Source organism: Coregonus clupeaformis, chromosome 1 (assembly GCF_020615455.1).
Source record: "Coregonus clupeaformis isolate EN_2021a chromosome 1, ASM2061545v1, whole genome shotgun sequence".
Taxonomy (NCBI): domain Eukaryota; kingdom Metazoa; phylum Chordata; class Actinopteri; order Salmoniformes; family Salmonidae; genus Coregonus; species Coregonus clupeaformis.
In genome coordinates this window covers 34,031,151-34,055,543 of record NC_059192.1, presented here as the reverse complement: position 1 = coordinate 34,055,543, position 24,393 = coordinate 34,031,151, and the positions used below count along the sequence as shown (strand labels likewise).

Below are 24,393 nucleotides of genomic sequence, written 5' to 3'. Positions count from 1 at the left end.
TTTAATCAGCTTCTTGATATGCCACACCTGTCAGGTGGGTGGATTATCTTGGCAAAGGATAAATGCTCACTAACGGGGATGTAAACAAATTTGTGCTCAAAATTTGAGAGAAATAAGCTTTTTGTGTTTATGGAGCATTTCTGGGATAATTTTTTCCAGATCATGAAACATGGGACCAACACTTGTTGCGTGTATCTTTTTGTCCAGTGTAATTAGAAATCCTTTAATGGATTGTTTTGGCTATTTCTGTGACTAAATTATACATGTTTGAAATCATGCTTGTTGCTATAAAGCAACAAAATGGTAAAATATGCCTTTTTATTTAGAGAGGAAACACACCAGAGCAACTGACCGTGTACATAAAAGCAGCAGGTGGTCCTTTTGCCTCTGACCTGAAGATCGGCTGTCAATTTCAGTTTACCGACATTCCTACATGTTGAATCGCTGCCGTTCTTCAAAACCCAGAAGGTAATCCCTAACAGACCACTGTCACCCGCAGTTTCCAGCCGTTCGTCTTTCTGGTGCATTTCCTCATACTGCCATCATGAAGACATAAATGCAATCGCATGCTCAAACATTGTATTTGGGTAATTAATTGGTGACTCGGCTGCTTAGAACTGAAAAATCTAATCAGGTTAATTGAAGTTTGTCTATAGTGGAACATAATTTAATAATCGGATTTGCGGCTGTCTAGATAGAGAATGTTCAGCTATCCATTAGTTTACCATAACCTAAATGTCTGCTGGCAGTCAGGTAGTGGTGAAGCGGATTGCACTCAGTTCTGCTCTCAATTAAATATCAGCACACTTTATCAAAATTGTGAAGTATTACATGTGGGTAGATTTCTGAAGCTTACATAACAGTAGTATATGACTAGATAGATACAATGTAAAAATGTCGTGAGGTTGTACATATATATATATATTTCAACATGATTTTACAAAGGCTAAATACTATGATACTGTATTGCTATTGAATATGCAATGTCCTTTGCAAGCTCAGGGATTTTGTATGCTTGTTAGGAGAGTCTTTGCAATGCTGTTGATGGCACTGAAGGTGGCGCTTTCTGGGAATGTCTGGATGAAGTCTTTGCCCTCCTCTATACAGGTTGTGAGCAGAGGGTCCAGGGGCACAGAGCCTGAAATGGGAAACACACAATCTGAGGCCTTCACAACCATAGAAAGCAACATACACACAACAAGCAGCTAACACACTGGCCTACTTTAGAAAACAACACACTACGCTGTCTTTTGAGGTCAGAACTTGAAAAGATCAAGTCCTATTAACATTACATTAAAAGGCTGTGTTTACAGAGGCAGGCCAATTCTGATCTCCAGGAAAAGGGTTGGGCAGCCCTGGTCTACTACATACGTCTACCCCAGGGCTCTCCAACCCTCTTCCTGGAGAGCTACCCTCCTCTATCGCTTTGACTGAAATGTATAATCTCTTCCACCAAATCTTACAAGCACTCCACTGCAATGAAGACCAACCATTTTATCAGTGCAGCTCTGCTGTAAAATGCCTGCTAAATGGCGACAAGCAGTTTCAGAGGGCTGGAGTTGGTTGGGTTAGATTGACATCTAGTGGCTGTTCAATTAAATACATGTCATATCTCTAAAAGCCGATTCGAAGGCTCCGTATGGAGGGTGTGACGCAATTGCGAAGCCTCCGGAGGCTTACGGAGGCCAAATCAAGCGCCGTGAATGCCTTCAACCAAAATGTGTCTTCTGCATTTAACCCAACCCCTCTGAATCAGAGAGGTGCGGGGGGCTGCCTTAATCGACGTCATCGAAACTGCGACCTTTCGGTTACTGACCCAACGCTCTTAACCGCTAGGCTACCTGCCGCCCCAAATTCTTTAACAATGTGGAGGGCTCCGTATAGCTCTGCATTGACATGATTTGTTGACGGTAGGTGGGGGCTGTACGTCCTGTTTAAACACAAACTCACTTCCTTGACAACTTCGTTCACAAAAGCTCTGCTCTGCGAAGCGCAAGAAGTATGAATGCCCTGACTTCTGCAGAGGCCGCATCGCAGTAAATGCTGTATGGCCAATGCAGACGTCAGAATGACCATAACATCGGCTTTTACCCAAATATACTGATCCTGTCAACTTGGCCAGCTCCTCTCCTCCTCCCTTGGAGAAGATATTACTGCATTCCTGTAAGCAAACACACTATATTAGAATGGTCAGAACTGGCATATGCTAAGATTCTAATATGACAAAATATATACATTTTTAAATTACATGGCTTCAGACTGATGATTGTGTACAGTGAAATAATGCACATGAAGCTAATCTAAAACTAACTAGAGACCTGTTTGCAACAAGCACTGTATTCCAGCACAGAAGGTGTGTGTGTGTCCATTCATATAAAAGTACTCACAGAGCAGTGTGGACACACAAATCCACTCATGTTCTCCACAATCCCCAGGATGCGCAGGCCTGTCTTCTTACAGAATGTGATCTCTCTCCTGACGTCCCCCGTCGATACTGCCTGCACAGAAGAACAGCATATCTAAGTACAATATAATACACTGCTCAAAAAAATAAAGGGAACACTTAAACAACACAATGTAACTCCAAGTCAATCACACTTCTGTTAAATCAAACTGTCCACTTAGGAAGCAACACTGATTGACAATACATTTCACATGCTGTTGTGCAAATGGAATAGACAACAGGTGGAAATTATAGGCAATTAGCAAGACACCCCCAATAAAGGACTGGTTTTGCAGGTGGTGACCACAGACCACTTCTCAATTCCTATGCTTCCTGGCTGATGTTTTGGTCACTTTTGAATGCTGGCGGTGCTTTCACTCTAGTGGTAGCATGAGACGGAGTCTACAACCCACACAAGTGGCTCAGGTAGTGCAGCTCATCCAGGATGGCACATCAATGCGAGCTGTGGCAAGAAGGTTTGCTGTGTCTGTCAGTGTAGTGTCCAGAGCATGGAGGCGCTACCAGGAGACAGGCCAGTACATCTGGAGACGTGGAGGAGGCCGTAGGAGGGCAACAACCCAGCAGCAAGACTGCTACCTCTGCCTTTGTGCAAGGAGGAGCAGGAGGAGCACTGCCAGAGCCCTGCAAAATGACCTCCAGCAGGCCACAAATGTGCATGTGTCTGCTCAAACGGTCATAAACAGACTCCATGAGGGTGGTATGAGGGCCTGACGTCCACAGGTGGGGGGTGTGCTTACAGCCCAACACCGTGCAGGACGTTTGGCATTTGCCAAAGAACACCAAGATTGGCAAATTCGCCACTGGCGCCCTATGCTCTTCACAGATGAAAGCAGGTTCACACTGAGCACGTGACAGACGTGACAGAGTCTGGGGACGCCATGGAGAACGTTCTGCTGCCTGCAACATCCTCCAGCATGACCGGTTTGGTGGTGGGTCAATCATGGTGTGGGGTGGCATTTCTTTGGGGGGCCGCACAGCCCTCCATGTGCTCGCCAGAGGTAGCCTGACTGCCATTAGGTACCGAGATGAGATCCTCAGACCCCTTGTGAGACCATATGCTGGTGCGGTTGGCCCTGGGTTCCTCCTAATGCAAGACAATGCTAGACCTCATGTGGCTGGAGTGTGTCAGCAGTTCCTGCAAGAGGAAGGCATTGATGCTATGGACTGGCCCGCCCGTTCCCCAGACCTGAATCCAATTGAGCACATCTGGGACATCATGTCTCGCTCCATCCACCAACGCCACGTTGCACCACAGACTGTCCAGGAGTTGGCGGATGCTTTAGTCCAGGTCTGGGAGGAGATCCCTCAGGAGACCATCCGCCACCTCATCAGGAGCATGCCCAGGCGTTGTTGGGAGGTCATACAGGCACATGGAGGCCACACACACTACTGAGCCTCATTTTGACTTGTTTTAAGGACATTACATCAAAGTTGGATCAGCCTGTAGTGTGGTTTTCCACACAAGTGCGCACTTCAGGAAAAGGGTCGATATTTGTCCGAACAAAAGGTTCCTGTTGCCAACATTTAAGACCCACCCCAGTGAATTTTTTTTGTTTCTCTTCTAGAGAGGAGGCTGATCACTGATAAAATATAGGGAGCAGGAGTTGACAACACCAATCTTCCTTGTGCTGTACCTGTGGTGTAGTGATCAGAATGGCTCCGTCCACTTTGTGCTGCTTCTTCAGGTTTTCCAGGACGGCCAGGTGCTCGTCTGACGTCCCCGGGGGCGTGTCCACCAGGAGCACGTCCAGCTCCCCCCACGCCACGTCAGACACAAACTGTCCAATCAGAGCTGGGACGTGACCATACGGCAGGTGGTGGGGGAGAAATAGGGGAGAGAGAGACAGAAAACGTGAGAGGATATTGATGCGAGACCACAGTCCCACCCAGTAAGCCCCTACGCTCTTCATGTTGATCAGGGGCCGTATGCTTCAAGCGTCACAAAGGAGGAGTGCTGATCCTGTGATCAAAATTTTTAAAAAGTAACTGCAGAAGCTCCACCTTGGCCTCTAATAGCCTGATGTAGACTTAGCATACCTGTTTTCTTTGGGCCCCTCCAGATAACTGCTTCGTCTGGGTCCTCCAGCAGGAAAGCTATGGACATGAGCGCCAGGCTCTTCTGGGCATCTGTGTAGACGGGCACCCAGCCTGAGTCACACTGGTGCACCTCTGGCTTGCCCACACTCAGCATGCGGGGGATACTGGGACCACACAGGTCCACGTCCAGGATCCCAACCTGATACCCAGACAGAGAGACAGACAATGGACAGGTCAAACATGTAGGTATGTGTGAACATGCACATCGTTTTGTGGGCTCAATATTCCACACAGGTCCAAAATACCAACCTGAGAAATAGATCCTGTACAGTCAGGTCTCACAAACATACATGGTTGGGCAGATTACTTGGAAAATGTAATCAGTTCCTGATTACACATTACATGACAATAAAAGCAATTAGTAACAAAATCCACTTGATTACTCGAAATGAGTAGCATAATCTGGTATTGGTATTTTATTAGGATCCCCATTAGCTGTTGCGAAAGTAGCAGCTACTCTTCCTGTGGTCTTCCTGGGGGGGTTCTACTAAGCTATATGGAATTGTTTTAAGAATGTCATACCAAGGGTCATTCTGCTATCTGATTTTAAGACCCCTTGAAGTATCAATAACAATTATTTGATGAACATTGTTATTTGGCCTTACTGCTATTAGCCCATATATACACACTGAATAACAGATTCACTACATGGAACAACAGATAGTACCAAAAAAATTATCAAAAGGAAGTTTGTTCTTAAGTATCTGTCCTATATCTGAGAGATATAAGAAAGATCATGTATTGAACCCCTTATTTAGTGTGTAGCCCAAACTGTTCGGACGCTACAGACAGAAGTTGGAAGACCGGCTGTACCGACTTCAGACGGGTCCCAAGACGCTTGTGGGGGTCGTAGAGAAAAACGGAGAACACCATCGTGTTCGTGAGAGTCTCATAATAGTTTGTAGGCTAAACCGTTCAGACGATTTTGTGAAAAGACAGATTTTCGGGATGTCTCATGGTCTGACAAACACCGCTCTAGCTCTGCCACCTTTCACTGCAGGTGTAGAAGTGCAGTATCGGCGGATGAGGTGGATTGAGACGCAGCCAATGAATGAACCAGATTTTTATGGGGATGTTTTTATTATGCTAATCTGATTTCCGCTGGGGCGTGGACATCGACTCTAGCGGGATAATACAGAACATTAATAAACAAGAACAGCTCAAGGACAGAACATAAATGTAAAAACGGCACACAGCCTACATATCAATACATAAGAGCACCTCCTCCCAGCTGCCCACTGCACTGAGGCTAGGAAACACTGTCCCAACCGATAAATGTACGATAATCGAGAATTTCAATAAGCATTTTGCTACGGCTGGCCATGCTTTCCACCTGGCTACCACTACCCCGGCCACCAGCTCTGCCCCCCCTGCTGCAACTTGCCCATGCCCCCCCCACCGCTTCTCCTTCACCCAAATTTAGATAGCTGATGTTCTGAAAGAGCTGCAAAATCTGGACCCCTACAAATCAGCTGGGCTACACAATCTGGACCCTTTCTTTCTAAAAAATTAGCAGCTGAAATTGTAGCAACCCCTATTACTAGCCTGTTCAACCTCTCTTTCGTATCATCTGAGATCCCCAGAGATTGGAAAGCTGCCGCGGTCATCCCCCTCTTCAAAGGGGGTGACACTCTAGATCCAAACTGTTACAGACCTATTTCCATCCTGCCCTGCCTTTCGAAAGTATTTGAAAGCCAAGTTAACAAACAGATCACCGTCCATTTCAAATCCCACCGTACCTTCTCCGCTATGCAATCTGGTTTCCGAGCTGGCCACGGTAAAGGTCCTAAACGATATTATAACCGCGATTGATAAAAGACAGTACTGTGCAGCCGTCTTTATCGACCTGGCCAAGGCTTTCGACTCTGTCAATCACCGCATTCTTATTGGCAGACTAAATAGCCTTGGTTTCTCAAATGACTACCTCGCCTGGTTCACCAACTACTTCTCAGAGTTCAATGTGTCAAATCGGAGGGCATGTTGTCTGGACCTCTGGCAGTCTCTATGGGGGTGCCACAGGGTTCAATTCTCGGGCCGACTCTATTCTCTGTGTATATCAATGGTGTCGCTCTTGCTGCTGGTGACTCTCAGATCCACCTCTACGCAGACTACACCATTTTGTATACATCTGGCCCTTCATTGGACACGGTGTTAACAAACCTCCAAACGAGCTTCAATGCCATACAACACTCCTTCCGTAGCCTCCAACTGCTCTTAAACGCTAATAAAACTAAATGCATGCTCTTCAATCGAATGCTGCTTGCACCCGCCTGCCCGACTAGAATCACTACTCTCGGCGGGTCTGACTTAGAATATGTGGACAACTACAAATACCTAGGTGTCTGGTTAGACCGTAAACTCTCCTTCCAGACTCACATTAAGCATCTCCAATCCAAAGTTAGATCTAGAATCTGCTTCCTATTTCGCAACAAAGCCTCCTTCACTCATGCTGCCAAACATGCCCTCGTAAAACTAACTATCCTACCGATCCTCGACTTCGGCGATGTCATTTACAAAATAGCCTCCAACACTATACTCAGCAAATTGGATGTAGTCTATCACAGTGCCATCCGTTTTGTCACCAAAGCCCCATATACTACCCACCATTGTGACCTGTACGCTCTCGTTGGCTGGCCCTCACTACATATTCGTCGCCAAACCCACTGGCTCCAGGTCATCTATAAATCACTGCTAGGCAAATCCCCGCCTTATCTTAGCTCATTGGTCACCATAGCAACACCCACCCGTAGTATGCGTTCCAGCAGGTATATCTCACTGGTCATCCCCAAAGCCAACACCTCCTTTGGCCGCCATTCCTTCCAGTTCTCTGCTGCTAATGACTGGAACGAACTGCAAAAATCTCTGAAGCTGGAGACACTTATCTCCCTCACTAACTTTAAGCATCAATTGTCAGAGCAGCTTACCGATCACTGCACCTGTACACAGCCCATCTGTAATTAGCCCACCCAACTACCTCATCCCCATATTGTTATTTATTTTGCTCATTTGCACCCCAGTATCTCTATTTGCAATGCACATCTTCTTCTGCACATCTATCACTCCAGTGTTAATACTAAATTGTAATTATTTTGCACTATGGCCTATTTATTGCCTTACCTCCATAACTTACTACATTTGCAATTTGTTTACAGAGAAATAGCATTGTATATGGTCAAAATAAAATTCTATCAGTTTGCTAAGAGCTGGCAGCAAGCTGATAGGTCTGCTGTTAGAACCAATAAAAGCGGCTTTACCACTCTTGGGTAGCAGAATGACTTTGGGATCCCTCCAGGCCTGAGGACAAACACCTTCCTCTAGACACAGATTAAAGATATGACAGATAGGAGTGACCATAGAGTCAGCAAGCATCCTCAGTAGCTTTCCATCTAAGTTGTCAATGCCAGGAGGTTTGTCATTATTGATCGATAACAATTATGTTTCCACCTCTCCCACACAAAATTCAAACTTACAATGTATTTCTTTCATTGTCAGTTTTTTAAATGCTTGAATATGATGGCTCACTGGCTGTTCATTGTTGGCATTTCCTGCCTAAGTTTGCCAGTGAAGTAATCATTAAAATAATTGGCAACATCAAATGGTTTTGTGATGAATAAGCCATCTGATTCAATAAAAGATGGAGTTGAATTTGTCTTTCTGCCCATAATTTCATTTAAAGTACTAACGTTTTTTTCCCATCATTCTTTATATCATTGTTCTTGGCGTCATAATACAGTTTCCTCTTCTTTTTCTTTAGTTTAGTCAAATAATTTCTCAATTTGTAGTAAGTCAGCCAGTCAGATGTGCAGCCAGACTTATTAGCCACTCCTTTTGCCCCATCTCTTTCAACCATACAGTTTTTCAATTCCTCATCAATCCATGGAGCCTTAACAGTTCTAAGAGACAGTTTCTTAACAGGTGCATGTTTCATAAATTCATAAAGTGCAGCGTCTGGATGCTCCTTAAATCACATCAGCGCAGTGGTCCTGGATGACCTTGTTCCTGTAGTGTTTCTAAACACCCCGGTAGGTTGATTAATAACCTGAACCAGATTACAGGCACTGGTTAGTGAGAAGCTTCCTCTTGGGCGGACAGCTTGATGAAAGAAAGTAGACCTCTCTGTTTACATCCCCATACACTATCAAGCATTTCACACACATTATTTAGATACTGACTGTTAGCACTTGGTGGCCTATAGCAACACCTCAAAATAATAGGCTTTAGATGAGGCAGGTGAACCGTGAACCACGCACTTCAATAACACTTGACATGAGATCTTCTCTAAGCATTACAGGGATACACACACATATACGTACATACATACACACACACACACTCTATCGGTCAAAAGATTTAGAACACCTACTCATTCAAGGGGTTTTCTTTATTTTTACTATTTTCTACATTGTAGAATAATAGTGAAAACATCAAAAATATGAAATAACACATATGGAATCATGTAGTAACCAAAAAAGGTTATGTGGGAACTCCTTCAAGACTGTTGGAAAAGCATTCCAGGTGAAGCTGGTTGAGAGAATGCCAAGAGTGTGCAAAGCTGTCATCAAGGCAAAGGGTGGCTATTTGAAGAATCTCAAATACAAAATATATTTAGATTTGTTTAACACTTTTTGGGTTACTACATGAGTCCATATGTGTTATTTCAAAGTTTTTATGTCTTCACTATTATTCTACAATGTAGAAAATAGTAAAAATAAAGAAAAACCCTTGAATGAGTAGGTGTGTCCAAACATTTGACCGGTAGTGTATATATAACACCTCCCATAAGCATTTCTGTATCTTCTATAGCTGTTATATCATTTTATTGCTACTGCTGTATCATCAAAGGAATTATCCAAGTGAGTCTCAGAAATGGCTAATATATGTATGTTATCTGATGTTAGCAAGTTATTGATTTCATGAACCTTATTTCTAAGGCTACATACACTATATATACAAAAGTATGTGGACACACCTTCAAATTAGTGGATTCGGCTATTTCAGCCACACTCGTTGCTGACAGGTGTATAAAATCAAGCACACCGCCATGCAATCTCCATAGACAAACATTGGCAATAGAATGGCCTTACTGAAGAGATCAGTGACTTTCAACGTGGCACCGTCATAGGATGCCACCTTTCCAACAAGTCAATTCATTAAATTTCTGCCCTGCTAGAGCTGCCCCAGTCAACTGTAAGTGCTGTTATTGTGAAGTGGAAACGTCTAGGAGCAACAACGGCTCAGCCGCAACAACGGCTCAGCCGCGAAGTGGTAGGCCACACAAGCTCACAGAACGGGACCAACTAGTGCTGAAGAATGTAAAAATAATCTGTCCTCGGTTGCAACACTCACTACCGAGTTCCAAACTGCCTCTGGAAGCAACGTCAGCACAAGAACTGTTTGGTGGGAGCTTCATGAAATTGGTTTCCATGGCCGAGCAGCCGCACACCATGTGCAATGCCAAGCGTCGGCTGGAGTGGTGTAAAGCTCGCTACCATTGGACTCTAGAGCAGTGGAAACACGTTCTCTGGAGTGATGAATCACGCTTCACCATCTGGCAGTCCGACGGACAAATCTGGGTTTGGCGGATGCCAGGAGAACGCTACCTGCCCCAATGCATAGTGCCAACTGTAAAGTTTGGTGGAGGTGGAATAATGGTCTGGGACTGTTTTTCATGGTTCGGACTAGGCCCCTTAGTTCCAGTGAAGGGAAATCTTAATGCTACAGCATACAATGACATTCTATACGATTCTGTGCTTCCAATGTTGTGGTAACAGTTTGGGGAAGGCCCTTTCTGTTTCAGCATGACAATGCCCCCATGCACAAAGCGAGGTCCATACAGAAATGGTTTGTCTAGATCGGTGTGGAAAAATGGTGTGACCTGCACAGAGCCCTGACTTCAACCCAATCAAACACTTTTGGGATGAATTGGAACGCTGACTGTGAGCCAGGCCTAATCGCCCTACATCAGTGCCCGACCTCACTAATGCTCTTGTGGCTGAATGGAAGTAAGTCCCCGCAGCAATGTTCCAACATCTAGTGGAAAGCCTTCCCAGAAGAGTGGAGGCTGTTATAGCAGCAAGGGGCGGACCAATTCCATATGAATGCCCATGATTTATGAATGAGATGTTCGACAAGCAGGTGTCCACATACTTTTGGTCATGTAGTGTATATTAATATGGGCTATTTCAGCCCTTTCCTGGGTAGCTTCTCAGAGATAGACATAATATGGAAAAAAACAAAGCAAGATAAAAATAAACATTCAGCAGTCCATTAATCAGTTGGTGTGTGTGTGTGTGCGCTGCGGGGTTGAAGCTACGAACCCTTCCAATCTCATTACTTTTAGCCAGCATCTGCTTCCTCAGACTGATCAGTTCCCTCTCTAACTCTGCCCACCGAACTCCCCAGCATCCTTGGATAAGTGATGGCTGCATCTTCTTGATACATTTTTTATATTTTTAAACATTAGTAATTTAGCAGATGTTCTTATCCAGAGTGACTTACAGGAGCAATTAGGGTTAAGAGGGTTAACTTTCGGTTACTGGCCCAACGCTCTTAACCACTAGGCTACAGTACCTGTCCCCCCAATGGCATCACTGCTAAAAAGTCAGCTTCACTGTCAATTTCCAGGCAAAGCTTTTCCAACCCTCATTATTTGACTATGCAATTATAGGCCTACTATACACCCAGCCACAGATTGAGGCCAGTAAAAGAGGAAATTGTCATTTGAATGTCTGACCCACCCTTAAAGCCTGGATCCGCGGTTGCTTTTCACAACAGAAGCCACCCACTGCTTGAATTGAGAGTGATTTTTTTTGGGAACGAAAACATGGGGGTTTCTGAGCAATATTTCAAATTATTAGGACATGTAAACAGCTTAAATCCGTGTTCCAGCGGTGTATTTGACCTGCGCATACACCAGAACCGGGTAGCGCAAGCCTCCCACTATTATGCGCGAGTGAAGGGAGTTCCGAAAAACGTCTTCTTAGTTTTCACATAAAAACGTTATACAGTGAGGGAAAAAAGTATTTGATCCCCTGCTGATTTTGTACGTTTGCCCACTGACAAAGAAATGATCAGTCTATAATTTTAATGGTAGGTTTATTTGAACAGTGAGAGACAGAATAACAACAACAAAATCCAGAAAAACGCATGTCAAAAATGTTGTAAATTGATTTGCATTTTAATGAGGGAAATAAGTATTTGACCCCCTCTCAATCAGAAAGATTTCTGGCTCCCAGGTGTCTTTTATACAGGTAACGAGCTAAGATTAGGAGCACACACTTAAAGGGAGTGCTCCTAATCTCAGTTTGTTACCTGTATAAAAGACACCTGTCCACAGAGGCAATCAATCAATCAGATTCCAAACTCTCCACCATGGCCAAGACCAAAGAGCTCTCCAAGGATGTCAGGGACAAGATTGTAGACCTACACAAGGCTGGAATGGGCTACAAGACCATCGCCAAGCAGCTTGGTGAGAAGGTGACAACAGTTGGTGCGATTATTCGCAAATGGAAGAAACACAAAATAACTGTCAATCTCCCTCGGCCTGGGGCTCCATGCAAGATCTCACCTCGTGGAGTTGCAATGATCATGAGAACGGTGAGGAATCAGCCCAGAACTGCACGGGACGATCTTGTCAATGATCTCAAGGCAGCTGGGACCATAGTCACAAAGAAAACAATTGGTAACACACTACGCCGTGAAGGACTGAAATCCTGCAGCGCCCGCAAGGTCCCCTTGCTCAAGAAAGCACATATACAGGGCCGTCTGAAGTTTGCCAATGAACATCTGAATGATTCAGAGGAGAACTGGGTGAAAGTGGTCAGATGAGACCAAAATCGAGCTCTTTGGCATCAACTCGCCGTGTTTGGAGGAGGAGGAATGCTGCCTATGACCTTAAGAACACCATCCCCACCGTCAAACATGGAGGTGGAAACATTATGCTTTGGGGGTGTTTTTCTGCTAAGGGGACAGGACAACTTCACCGCATCAAAGGGACGATGGACAGGGCCATGTACCGTCAAATCTTGGGTGAGAACCTCCTTCCCTCAGCCAGGGCATTGAAAATGGGTCGTGGATGGGTATTTCAGCATGACAATGACCCAAAACACACGGCCAAGGCAACAAAGGAGTGGCTCAAGAAGAAGCACATTAAGGTCCTGGAGTGGTCTAGCCAGTCTCCAGACCTTAATCCCATAGAAAATCTGTGGAGGGAGCTGAAGGTTCGAGTTGCCAAACATCAGCCTCGAAACCTTAATGACTTGGAGAAGATCTGCAAAGAGGAGTGGGTCACTTAGAAATGTCCTTGTTTTCGAAAGAAAATACTTTTTTTGTCCATTAAAATAACATCAAATTGATCAGAAATACAGTGTAGACATTGTTAATGTTGTAAATGGCTATTGTAGCTGGAAACGGCAGATTTTTAATGGAATATCAACATAGGCGTACAGAGGCCCATTATCAGCAACCATCAGTCTTGTGTTCCAATGGCACGTTGTGTTTGCTAATCCAAGTTTATAATTTTAAAAGGCTAATTGTTTGAATATTCGCAAATGGAAGATACACAAAATAACTGTCAATCTCCCTCGGCCTGGGGCTCCATGCAAGATCTCACCTCGTGGAGTTGCAATGATCATGAGAACGGTGAGGAATCAGCCCAGAACTACACGGGAGGATCTTGTCAATGATCTCAAGGCAGCTGGGACCATAGTCACCAAGAAAACAATTGGTAACACACTACGCCGTGAAGGACTGAAATCCTGCAGTGCCCGCAAGGTCCCCCTGCTCAAAAAAGCACATATATAGGCCCGTCTGAAGTTTGACAATGAACATCTGAATGATTCAGAGGAGAACTGGGGGAACGTGTTGTGGTCAGATGAGACCAAAATCGAGCTCTTTGGCATCAACTCAACTCGCCGTGTTTGGAGGAGGAGGAATGCAAACCTGGTGGCCAACTACAAGAAACGTCTGACCTCTGTGATTGCCAACAAGGGTTTTGCCACCAAGTACTAAGTCATGTTTTGCAGAGGGGTCAAATACTTATTTCCCTCATTAAAATGCAAATCAATTCATAACATTTTTGACATGCGTTTTTCTGGATTTTTTTGTTGTTGTTCTGTCTCTCACTGTTCAAATAAACCTACCATTAAAATGATAGACTGATCATGTCTTTGTCAGTGGGCAAAAGTACAAAATCAGCAGGGGATCAAATACTTTTTTCCCTCACTGTATGTCCGAACTCAGAATCAAAAAGTCTAATTTTCTGCATTTTATCAAAGTCCAATCAGTAGCTTGATTTCAGATGTGTCCATGTAAACAGGATTATTACTGAAATCGTTCTTCTTGCAAAGCATGTAAACATTTTAAACAAACAATTATATTAACCTGACTATCCACAATAATCGCATTATCAAGGGGAGGCCTTGAGACATGGATTGTGTATGTGTGCCATTCAGAGGGTGAATGGGCAAGATAAAAAAATATAAGTGCCTTTGAACGGGGTATGGTAGTAGGTGTAAGGCGCACCAGTTTGAGTGTGTCAAGAACTGCAACGTTGCTGGGTTTTTCATGCTCAACAGTTTCCCGTGTGTATCAAGAATGGTCCACCACCCAAAAGATTCCAGACAACTTGATACAACTGTGGGAAGCATTGGAGTCAACATGCGCTAGCATCCCTGTGGAACGCTTTCGACACCTTGTAGAATCGATGCCCCGACAAATTGAGGCTGTTCTGAGGGCAAAAAGGGGTGCAACTCAATATTACAAAGGTGTTCCTAATGTTTTGTACACTCAGTGTAAATGCCTCATGAGCTCAGTTCAACTGTTGTACACTATCTAAAATAAGCTTGTTTTACTCCAATGTTTGTAAACAACTTAAATGTAAACAAACACTGTATAGCCTCAAAACATGGTTAAAACTATAATGTTGATATCATGGATGGTCAGTCCTTGCATCCATAGTCCCGTGTAGCTCAGTTGGTAGAGCATGGCGCTTGCAACGCCAGGGTTGTGGGTTTGATTCCCATGGGGGACCAGTATGAAAATGTATGCACTCACTAACTTTAAGTCGCTCTGGATAAGAGCGTCTGCTAAATGACTAAAATGTAAATGTATGAATTTGAGAGCGGTTACATTTCTCCATCCCCATCCCTTAGCTTTTTAGAAAAATGGATGGGGAGAATGCTTTATTATTGATTAAATTAAGGATTCTAGCTTTAAATTAAGACCACATTTTTTTTATTATTCTATTCATTTTTACGATATAGGCAATTTTGACTTTGTGGCTGTGGTAACTAGTGACAACCCTCTAGCTGCTACTACTGCCGGCAGACTCAGCAGACACAGACAGAAGACACAGACAGACACCGCCGACACGCACTGACAAGTGACAAAGTCACAAAGTCACAAATAAAATGGCAAATGTTCTCCTGTTTAGGTCTGTGTTGACATTGTTGCCATTACAATCAAGTTTGCCTGCTAGCTACTTGTTATCTAACGTTAGCTGCTAACATTTCTGTGATCGACAATGTAGCTATAAGCAAACGTTTGCTAGCTAGCTTGCGTCTTGTATTCGGACTGTTTTGTACTTACTAATAAGGAGTTTACTCTAGCTAGCTACATTGTCTAAAAGGCATAAACCTCATGAGATGCCCTAATGCAGGGGTGTCAAACGTCCGGCCCGCGGGCCGGATCAGGCCCGCAAACGGGTTTAATCCGGCCCGCGAGATGATTTTGAAAAAAAAAATAATAATAATAAAAATAATAAAATAAAAAAAGTTTTTTTGTAAAGTATAAAAATGCACTGCAATTTTTCAATAAAATAAACTGCTGTTCCAATTGCGTCCACTGGATGGCGCAATAGCAATTGTGTTAAGCAAGCAAACTGTTTATACCGGGGCAGAGCAAGTAGGTCAAGCACGTGCAGCCAATGAGCTACTTTGTTTTGCCCGCGATATTTATTACGGCTTCTACTTTTAACATTATGTGCTTTGGCACCCTCATTGCCCCAATATGTCTCTGTCAAAAAAGAGAAAAGTGGACGCAGAGTGCAGAGTGTTCCAAGAAAAATGGTCATCCTATTTATTCACGGAATTGAATGGGAAAGCTGTATGTGTTTGGTGTGTTCAGAGCATGTTGCAGTGCTGAAAGAATATAACCTTCGTCGCCACTATGTGAGTCTTCATGCCGACAAATATGACAACTTTCAAGGACAGCGGAGATGAGAGAAGGTAAATGAACTGTTGGCGGGTCTGAAGAAACAGCAGTCTGTGTTTACTCACAGCCGAGACATCAGTGACGCTGCAGTGAAAGCTAGCTACCTCATTGCTAATGAAATCGCAGTGGCTTCAAAACCATTTAGTGAGGGTGAATTTGTAAAAACATGCATGATGAAGGCAGCGGAGATTGTGTGCCCTGAAAAGCGGCAGGCTTTTGCAAATATCAGCCTGACAAGAAACACAGTTGCAGACAGGATTTCCGATCTTTCAGTGGATTTGGACAGCCAGTTGAAGCAAAAAGTAAAGTCATTTATTGCGTTTTCGGTTGCAATTGATGAAAGCACGGACATTACAGATGTTGCACAACTGGCCATTTTCATGACACATTGACCGTCACCGAGGAGTTCGTGGAGTTGGTGCCGATGACAGATACAACGACAGCAGCTGATATTTTTACCGCACTTGTCGGCGCGCTGGACAGGGTCGGAGTGGACTGGTCCCGCGCTGTCAGCCTGGCTACAGATGGTGCGCCTCAATGATCGGGAAAAAAAGCAGGCGTTGTGACAAAGTTCAGAGAGAAAGTGCAATCTGCAAATGGAAGATGTGATTTTTTGACTTTTCACTGTATTTTGCACCAGGAGGCTTTGTGTTGCAAGTCATTAAAGATGGATAACGTCATGAAGGTGGTCATCCAAACTGTTAATTTCATCCGATCCAGAAGCCTGAATCACCGTCAGTTTGACAGCCTTCTCAGAGAGAAAGACCACATCTATGGCCTGCCATACCACACTGAGGTAAGATGGTTAAGCCGAGGTGCTGTGCTGAGGCGTTTCTTTGATTTACGAGAAGAAATTGAACAGTTCATGGAAGAAAAGGGCAAACCAGTGTTAGAATTTCATTCCGCAGAATGGATGCAGGACCTTGCATTTATGGTGGATGTTACAGAGCACCTGAATAACTTGAACAAACAGCTGCAAGGGCGCAACAAAGTTGTCACGCAGTATTATGACAGCATACGTTCTTTCAAGTTGAAGCTGTCATTGTGGGAGACGCAACTTGCCGGTGGTGATGCAGCTCACTTCCCCTGTCTGAAAAATGTGTGCGCGACCCAACATGTGGCAGACATGAAGCGGTTCAAAGATAAAATAACGGGACTGTTACGGGAGTTTGAGCAACGCTTTCAGATTTATGTTTATATGTTTTTATGTTGATGTGCTATTGTTTTTAATTGATTTTATTTGTATATTTAACCTATTCTTGACTCTGTGGTTCTTGCACTTGTTTGGGGAACAGGATTTCATTATTTTTATCTACATTTCTGCCTGAGAAATGACACCCTGATATAGTTCTGTGATCTGTGATATACTTCTGTGAATCACTGAGGCATTGTGTGTTTGTGTATTCTTTGTCCTCAGAACTTTCAAATAACTTGAGGTGTTTTATGATTAATAGTGATGTTGTGCTTTTGGACACTGTCCTCAGGCTCCAGCTTTATGTTTATATGTTGATGTGCTATTGTTTTTAATTGATTTTATTTTATTTGTATATTTAACCTATTCTTGTCTCTGTGGTTCTTGCACTTGTTTGGGGAACAGGATTTCATTATTTGTATCTACATTTCTGCCTGAGAAATGACACCCTGATATAGTTCTGTGATCTGTGAAACAGTTCTGTTAATCACTGAGGCATTGTGTGTTTGTGTGTTCTTTTTCTTTAGAATTTTCTAATAAACTTGACGTGTTTTATGATTAATAGTGATGTTGTGCTTGTACTATTTTGGACACACTGTCCTCAGGCTCCAGCTTTATGTTGTATGTTGATCGTATTAAAACAAAGAAAACAATCTGAAGTTGTTGTTTTTAAGTTATATATACCATGATTTTTCCGGTCCGGCCCACTTGGGAATAGATTTTCCTCCATGTGGCCCCTGAGCTAAAATGAGTTTGACACCCCTGCCCTAATGCTTTGTTTCAACTAATGTTAGCTAGCTAGCTAAAGCTAAATGTGCAGATTGTTGACATGACAGTATGTATGGTTTATTGTACCCCATTCATAGGTACGAATTGCTTTAGCGTCTATTGACGATAGTATCTTGCGCTAAACATTAACATGCATCGCTTTCATATCAGCGAGAAATAATAATACAAAAATGTTGAATTAATACACACCTTTAAAGGGTTAGGGTTCCCACACAGCCATATTTCCATGTTACCGCGCTTATTTACAGAAAACAGATGGAAGACAGAGTGGACTACCTGTGCTAATTAGCTATCTGCATCTTCAAAACACCTGTCTGTTAACGGAAGACGGACACCACAAACGTGTTGTCACTGAAAAATACTGTTGGCTGCAGCTGTGTTAAAACCGGTTAAAAGTGTGTACAGTAAGTGTGTATTTTGCATTTGTGAAATTATTTTGATGTGATATGAAAGTAGAGGGAATTTCTAGAACCGTACCGCAATTGAGAATCGATTCACGTTTAGATGGAGTATTTGGAGTGTTTTGGAACATGTAAGCTCCTTGGACTACAAGGAGTAACGTTAGGCTCCTTTAGTCCATTATTGGGCTAGGTTTGTTGATGATAATGCTAGCTAGCTAGGTGGTTGGCAGTTAACGTTAGATAGCCAGTAGCTAGCAGGCTAACTTGATTATAAAGGCAACTATGTCAACACTGACCTGAACAGGAGAACGTTGGCCATTTACTTGTGACTTTGTCACTTGTCAGTGCGTGTTGGCTGTGTCTGTGTCTGCTGTGTTTGAGTCTGGCAGCTAGAGACCTTCCGCTTCGTCTCACTCCACTGGCTTCCAGAGCGAGGCACCAATGAAGGTCGTTCGAGTGGGTGGGACAGCGCAAAGACACACCTTTCCCCAGCCCAGCCCTGGCTATGGCTGGGCCAAATACCCATGTTTTCGTTCAAACAATTTTTTCTCTCTCAAAACACAAGCAGTGGGCGTCTTCTGTTGTGAAAAGCAACTGCGGATCCGGGCTTTAGCATAACAGAATGGAGCTGTGTTGACCCATCAAAAATGTCCATTTGATACAAAGATCCTGATCAAATGTGTGATGATTCACACACACACACAATTATATGAATGCGATGCCTCCCACCTTCTTGCCTGCGTGTCTTAGGGCCAGGGCTAGCTCTGTGGTGAGGGTGCTCTTGCCCACCCCTCCTTTTCCCGACAGGATCAACACCACATGTTGGACCTGGGCCAAGTTCCCACCTTCGGTTTCACCTGCGGAGAAACAAGTCAGTGAAATATACGGACATGAAGGCATGAACAAATACACAGAGAGGGTATGTTAATCAAATCAAATCTTATTTGTCACACGCGCCGAATACAGGGGGTACCGGAACAGAGTCAATGTGCAGGGACACAGAACAATGCAAATAGTCCAGGTAGCCATTTGATTAGCTGTTCAGGAGTCTTATGGCTTGGGGGTAGAAGCCTTTTGGACCTAGACTTGGCGCTCCGGTACCGCTTACCGTGCGGTAGCAGAGAGAACAGTCTATGACTAGGGTGGCTGGAGTCTTTGACCATTTTTAGGGCCTTCCTCTGACACCACCTGGTATAGAGGTCCTGGATGGCAGGAAGCTTAGCCCCAGTGATGTACTGGACCGTACGCAATACCCTCTGTAGTGCCTTGCGGTCGTTGGCCGAGCAGTTGCCATACCAGGCAGTGATGCAACCAGTCAGGATGCTCTCGATGGTGCAGCAGTATAACTTTTTGAGGATCCATGCCTAATCTTTTCAGTCTCCTGAGGGGGAATAGGCTTTGCCGTACCCTCTTCATGACTGTCTTGATGTGTTTGGACCATGATAGTTTGTTGGTGATGTGGACACCAAGGAACTTTAAGCTCTCAACCTGCTCCACTACAGCCCCGTCGATGAGAATGGGGGCGTGCTTGGTCCTCTTTTTCCTGTAGTCCACAGTCATCTCCTTTGTCTTGATCACGTTGAGGGAGAGGTTGTTATCCTGGCACCACACGGCCAGGTCTCTGACCTCCTCCCTATAGGCTGTCTCATCGTTGTCAGTGATCAGGCCTACCACTGTTGTGTCGTCGGCAAACTTAATGATGGTGTTGGAGTCGTGCCTGGCCATGCAGTCATGGGTGGACAGGGAGTACAGGAGGGGACTTAGCACGCACCCCTGAGGGGCCCCCTTGTTGAGGATCAGCGTGGCAGATGTGTTGTTACCTACACTTACCACCTGGGGGTGGCCCGTTAGGAAGTCCAGGATCCAGTTGCAGAGGGAGGTGTTTAGTCCCAGGGTCCTTAGCTTAGTGATGAGCTTTGAGGGCACTATGATGTTGAACGCTGAGCTGTAGTCAATTCATAGCATTCTTACGTAGGTGTTCCTTTTGTCCAGGTGGGAAAGGGCAGTGTGGAGTGCAATAGAGATTGCATCATCTGTGGATCTGTTGGGACGGTATGCAAATTAGAGTGGGTCTAGGGTTTCTGGGAAAATGATATTGATGTGAGCCATGACCAGCCTTTCAAAGCACTTCATGGCTACAGACGTGAGTGCCATGGGGCGGTAGTCATTTAGGCAGGTTACCTTAGTATTCTTGGGCACAGGGACTATGGTGGTCTGCTTGAAACATGTTGGTATTACAGACTCAGTCAGGGACAGGTTGAAAATGTCAGTGAAGATACTTGTCAGTTGGTCAGCGCATGCTCGGAGTACACGTCCTGGTAATCCGTCTGGGCCTGTGGCCTTGTGAATGTTGACCTGTTTAAAGGTCTTTCTCATATCGGCTACGGAGAGCGTGATCACAAAGTCGTCCGGAACAGCTGATGCTCTCATGCATGCTTCAGTGTTGCTTGCCTCGAAGCAAGCATAGAAGTAATTTAGCTCGTCTGGTAGGCTCGTGTCACTGGGCAGCTCGCGGCTGTGCTTCCCTTTGTAGTCTGCAAGTTTTTAATGTCCCGTTGGTAGGATATCCGTGATCGTAGTTCGTCTATTTTGTTATCCAATGATTGTATGTTGGCTAATAGGACTGATGGTAGAGGCAGATTACCCACTCGCCGTCGGATCCTTACAAGGCACCCCGACCTACGTCCCCGATATCTCTGTCTCTTTCTCATGCGAATGACGGGGATTTGGGCCTTGTCGGGTGTCTGAAGAAAATCGTTCCCTCTCATTAAAGAAAAAATGTCAGCCAGTACAAGGTGAGTAATCAATGTCCTGATATCCAGAAGCTCTTTTAGGTCATAAGAGACAGTGGCAGAAACATTATGTACAAAATAAGTTACGAATAACACGAAAAAACACAATAGCACAATTGGTTAGGAGCCCGTAAAACAGCAGCCATCTCCTCCGCCGCGATTCTTTTACACAGTCCTATTACTGTGAAAGCAGCTTATCACTCCATTTAGATATGGACATTTATGACATTTACTAATTACATCCATTAAATCTCTCATTACTGTGTGTTCGCTGACACTGAAAGATCCTAAGGACCAAGTCATGTTTTATCACTTGACCCTGGCCGGAGGCAACTGTTCAAGTTTATATGCAGGTTGACTTTTTTATTTTTTTGAGTCTTGTCCTGGAGGCAGAACTGAGCGATTTCCCCTTACATAGGCCAGCTGTTGCCTGGAAACCCGACACTGAATTGCATTGAATTCTATGTCGGGCAGAAATTAGCATTTTAATCAGGAAAGTTTCCTTTCACGACATCTACAAGCCAGAATGTTGAATAAAATGATATTTTAACGCACTTTACCGGGTGTCCATGCGGTGGGTCCTTTTGGCGGTGGGAATGTGAGACAATATATCCATAGGAAAGTATAATTACATCAACTTGTCAAAGCGCTGGTAGTGAGTTCAGATTTCTATCACCTGAAGCATGCACAGAACCATGTAAACATGTGCACGAGCTTGGCAAGTATGCATGCATTTTTATCTTGTGCGCATGCTTCAGGTGATAGAAATCTGAACGCACTACCAGCGCTTTGAAAAGTTTATTTAAGTATACTTTCCTGTGTATATATTGTCTCATATTCCTACCGCTAAAAGGACCAACCCCACAGATAACCGGTAAAGTACATTAAAATATCATTTTATTCAACATTCTGGCTTGTAGAGGTCGTGAGAGGAAACTTTCCTGATTCAAACGCTAATTTCTGAACAACGTAGAATTCAATCCAATTCAACATCAGGTTTAAAGGTAAGGCCAGCTGCAAAGTCAAAATTGGCTATATTAAAAAAAACATGAAAAATGTGCTTTCTAGTCTTCATTTAAGGTTAGGGTTAACAGTGTGGTTAGGGTTACATTTAAAATCAGATGTTTTGACTTTGTGGCTGTGCCAGCTAGTGACCACTCTGCAGAGCTGCCTCCAGAACAAGATTCATGATGAAAAATGCTAACCTGCAGTTCATACACTGTTCAACTAGTTAAGTGCAAGAATTGCATTGCCAGATGATGACTTGCATTAGTCTAGCAAAAACTCGATTTGAAGGAAGGTAACTAGCTAGCTAGCTCCTGAACTTCAGGTCGAGTTTTGGCTAAGCACTGCCACTAGCCTTGCACATGACAGCTTCTCAAGCACATTAACCCACTTCCTATGAAGTCAAAATACATAATTATAATTAAGCAATATGTGTAAATATTACGGTATCTAGCTCGCTATCGAACAGATTAGAGCTAGTTGTTAGCTAATTATCTAGATAGAAGCTAACGTTAGCAATGTGAAAGCGTGACAGTTTCTCGTTCCGACATGTTCATAATAGAAAGACGCCTTATTTTCAAAGAAGGACGCTATTTACACATGCATGACCTCATGCATAATAACTGGCTGCGTAATATTGTTTTCATACCATTGTTTTGTTCCATATTTGCTTTATAGATCACTTTTCTTTTTACAGTTGTCGTGTTGTTGGAGTGTTCCGTATACTTCCGCACCTCACGTCACATGAGTACCAAACATCCAATCGAACAAATAGGATTGCGTGTTGCTCTCGCCTCCAAAAATAAACAACCAATCAATTGCCTTTGCGTCTATTCTGTCATATGCGCATTAACCTAACCCATGGGGTATTCAACCGGGTCCGCGAAAATATTTTTTACAAATAAAATAAAAAGTGTATTTGTACAAAATATTTAGGAATATCTCTAGCAACAATAGAATAACCAACTTTTTTTATTACATACCTAAAGTAGAAACGAGGAGAATGTCTTTCTAATGATGTCTTACTTTATTTCTCAACTCCAAATATTGAGCAAATTACACTCATTGGAACCAATTACACTCACGGAAGTATCTGACATAGGCTTTGAAAAAGCACCCACGAATAGGCTACCAGTGCAGCAAATGCCGCTGGTAAAATGTATTGACTTGGACATACATTTTTGCCAACACATGGATGGCTAACCTTTGTTTAACCAGCTAAACAGCTGCTCTTAGTGAAAATATGTTTCGAGTGACCCTTCTAGCTAATAGGCTACGTTGGAGTTTACACTTCCTCTTCCAATTATAATGTGGGGAGGTCAAAATAAGGGTAGTCTTTTTGGTCTTAATTTAAGGTTAGGCATAATGTTAGCAGTGTGGTTAAGGTTAGGTTTAAAATTAGAATTTAAGAACAGAAATTGTAGAAATGGCCTGGGTTTAGCCATAATTATTACTTTACTTTGCGACCGGGAGACCCATGGGGCGGCGCACAATTGGCCCAGCGTCGTCCAGGGTAGGGGAGGGAATGGCCGGCAGGGATGTAGCTCAGTTGGTAGACCGTGGCGTTTGCAACACCAGGGTTGTGGGTTCGATTCCCACGAGGGGCCAGTATGAAAAAAAATATATATATATATAATAATGTATGCACTCACTAACTGTAAGTCGCTCTGGATAAGGGCGTCTGCTAAATGACTAAAATGTAAATGTATAAACTTTTTTTTAAACTAGTGGCAACCCACATTCTGGTCATGACGAGAGAGAAAAAACTGTTGGGGGAGATTCTCTTCTGCACTGTTCAACCAAACCAGTAAATCTGGAGGAGTTAAAATAGAGTCGCATGTTAATATTCCGGTCGGAAACAACTTCATAGAGCAAGCTCGCAAACGTGGCTCTCAAGAACACAAGGGGGCATTCTCCCTTCCCGGTTCCTCAGCCTTAAGTACTGCTCACAGCTGGGACCATGTGAACTACAATCCTGACGCTCTGTTTGAATGTTTAGAAACGCAAATAATCCTTGCTTGTGATACGCTTTTGGAAACATAAAGCCCTCTATTTTACATCAAAATAATTTCACAAATGCTAAATATACACTTAATGTACACTGTTTAAACAGGTTTTAACACAGTTGCAGCCGACAGTATTTTTCAGTTACAACACTTTTCTGGCGTCCTCCTTCCTTTACATACAGGTGTTCAGAAGCACGCTAGATAGCTAATTGGCACAGGTGGTCAACATTGTCTTGTCTGTCTTCCATAAACAAGCGCTTTAACATGGAAATATGGCTGTGTGGGAACCCTAGCCCCCCCATAATTATTTGTCGCTGATAGGATAGAACAGGTCCATATGTTTCCAAAACCGTACCGCAAGCGATACGTTTTAAAGTTCAGACCGAGCGTCATGGCTCTTAACGAAACCCCATGAGCGAAGATACCTTTTTGTGAA

At 43.7% G+C, this 24,393-nt stretch overlaps 1 protein-coding gene across 1 annotated transcript; it reads right to left on the bottom strand.

Moving 5' to 3' along the window:
- Positions 1-304: 304 nt before the first annotated feature.
- Positions 305-22,704, bottom strand: nubp2 (nucleotide binding protein 2 (MinD homolog, E. coli)). Its single transcript, XM_041898118.2, has 7 exons — positions 22,601-22,704; positions 18,884-19,011; positions 4,502-4,700; positions 4,099-4,256; positions 2,388-2,498; positions 2,092-2,161; positions 305-1,138 (listed from the first exon to the last, which is right to left on the bottom strand). The coding sequence occupies exons 1-7, from the start codon at positions 22,614-22,616 to the stop codon at positions 999-1,001; spliced, it is 822 nt and encodes a 273-aa protein (XP_041754052.1). The 5' UTR covers positions 22,617-22,704; the 3' UTR covers positions 305-998.
- Between the last annotated feature and the right edge of the window lie 1,689 nt (positions 22,705-24,393).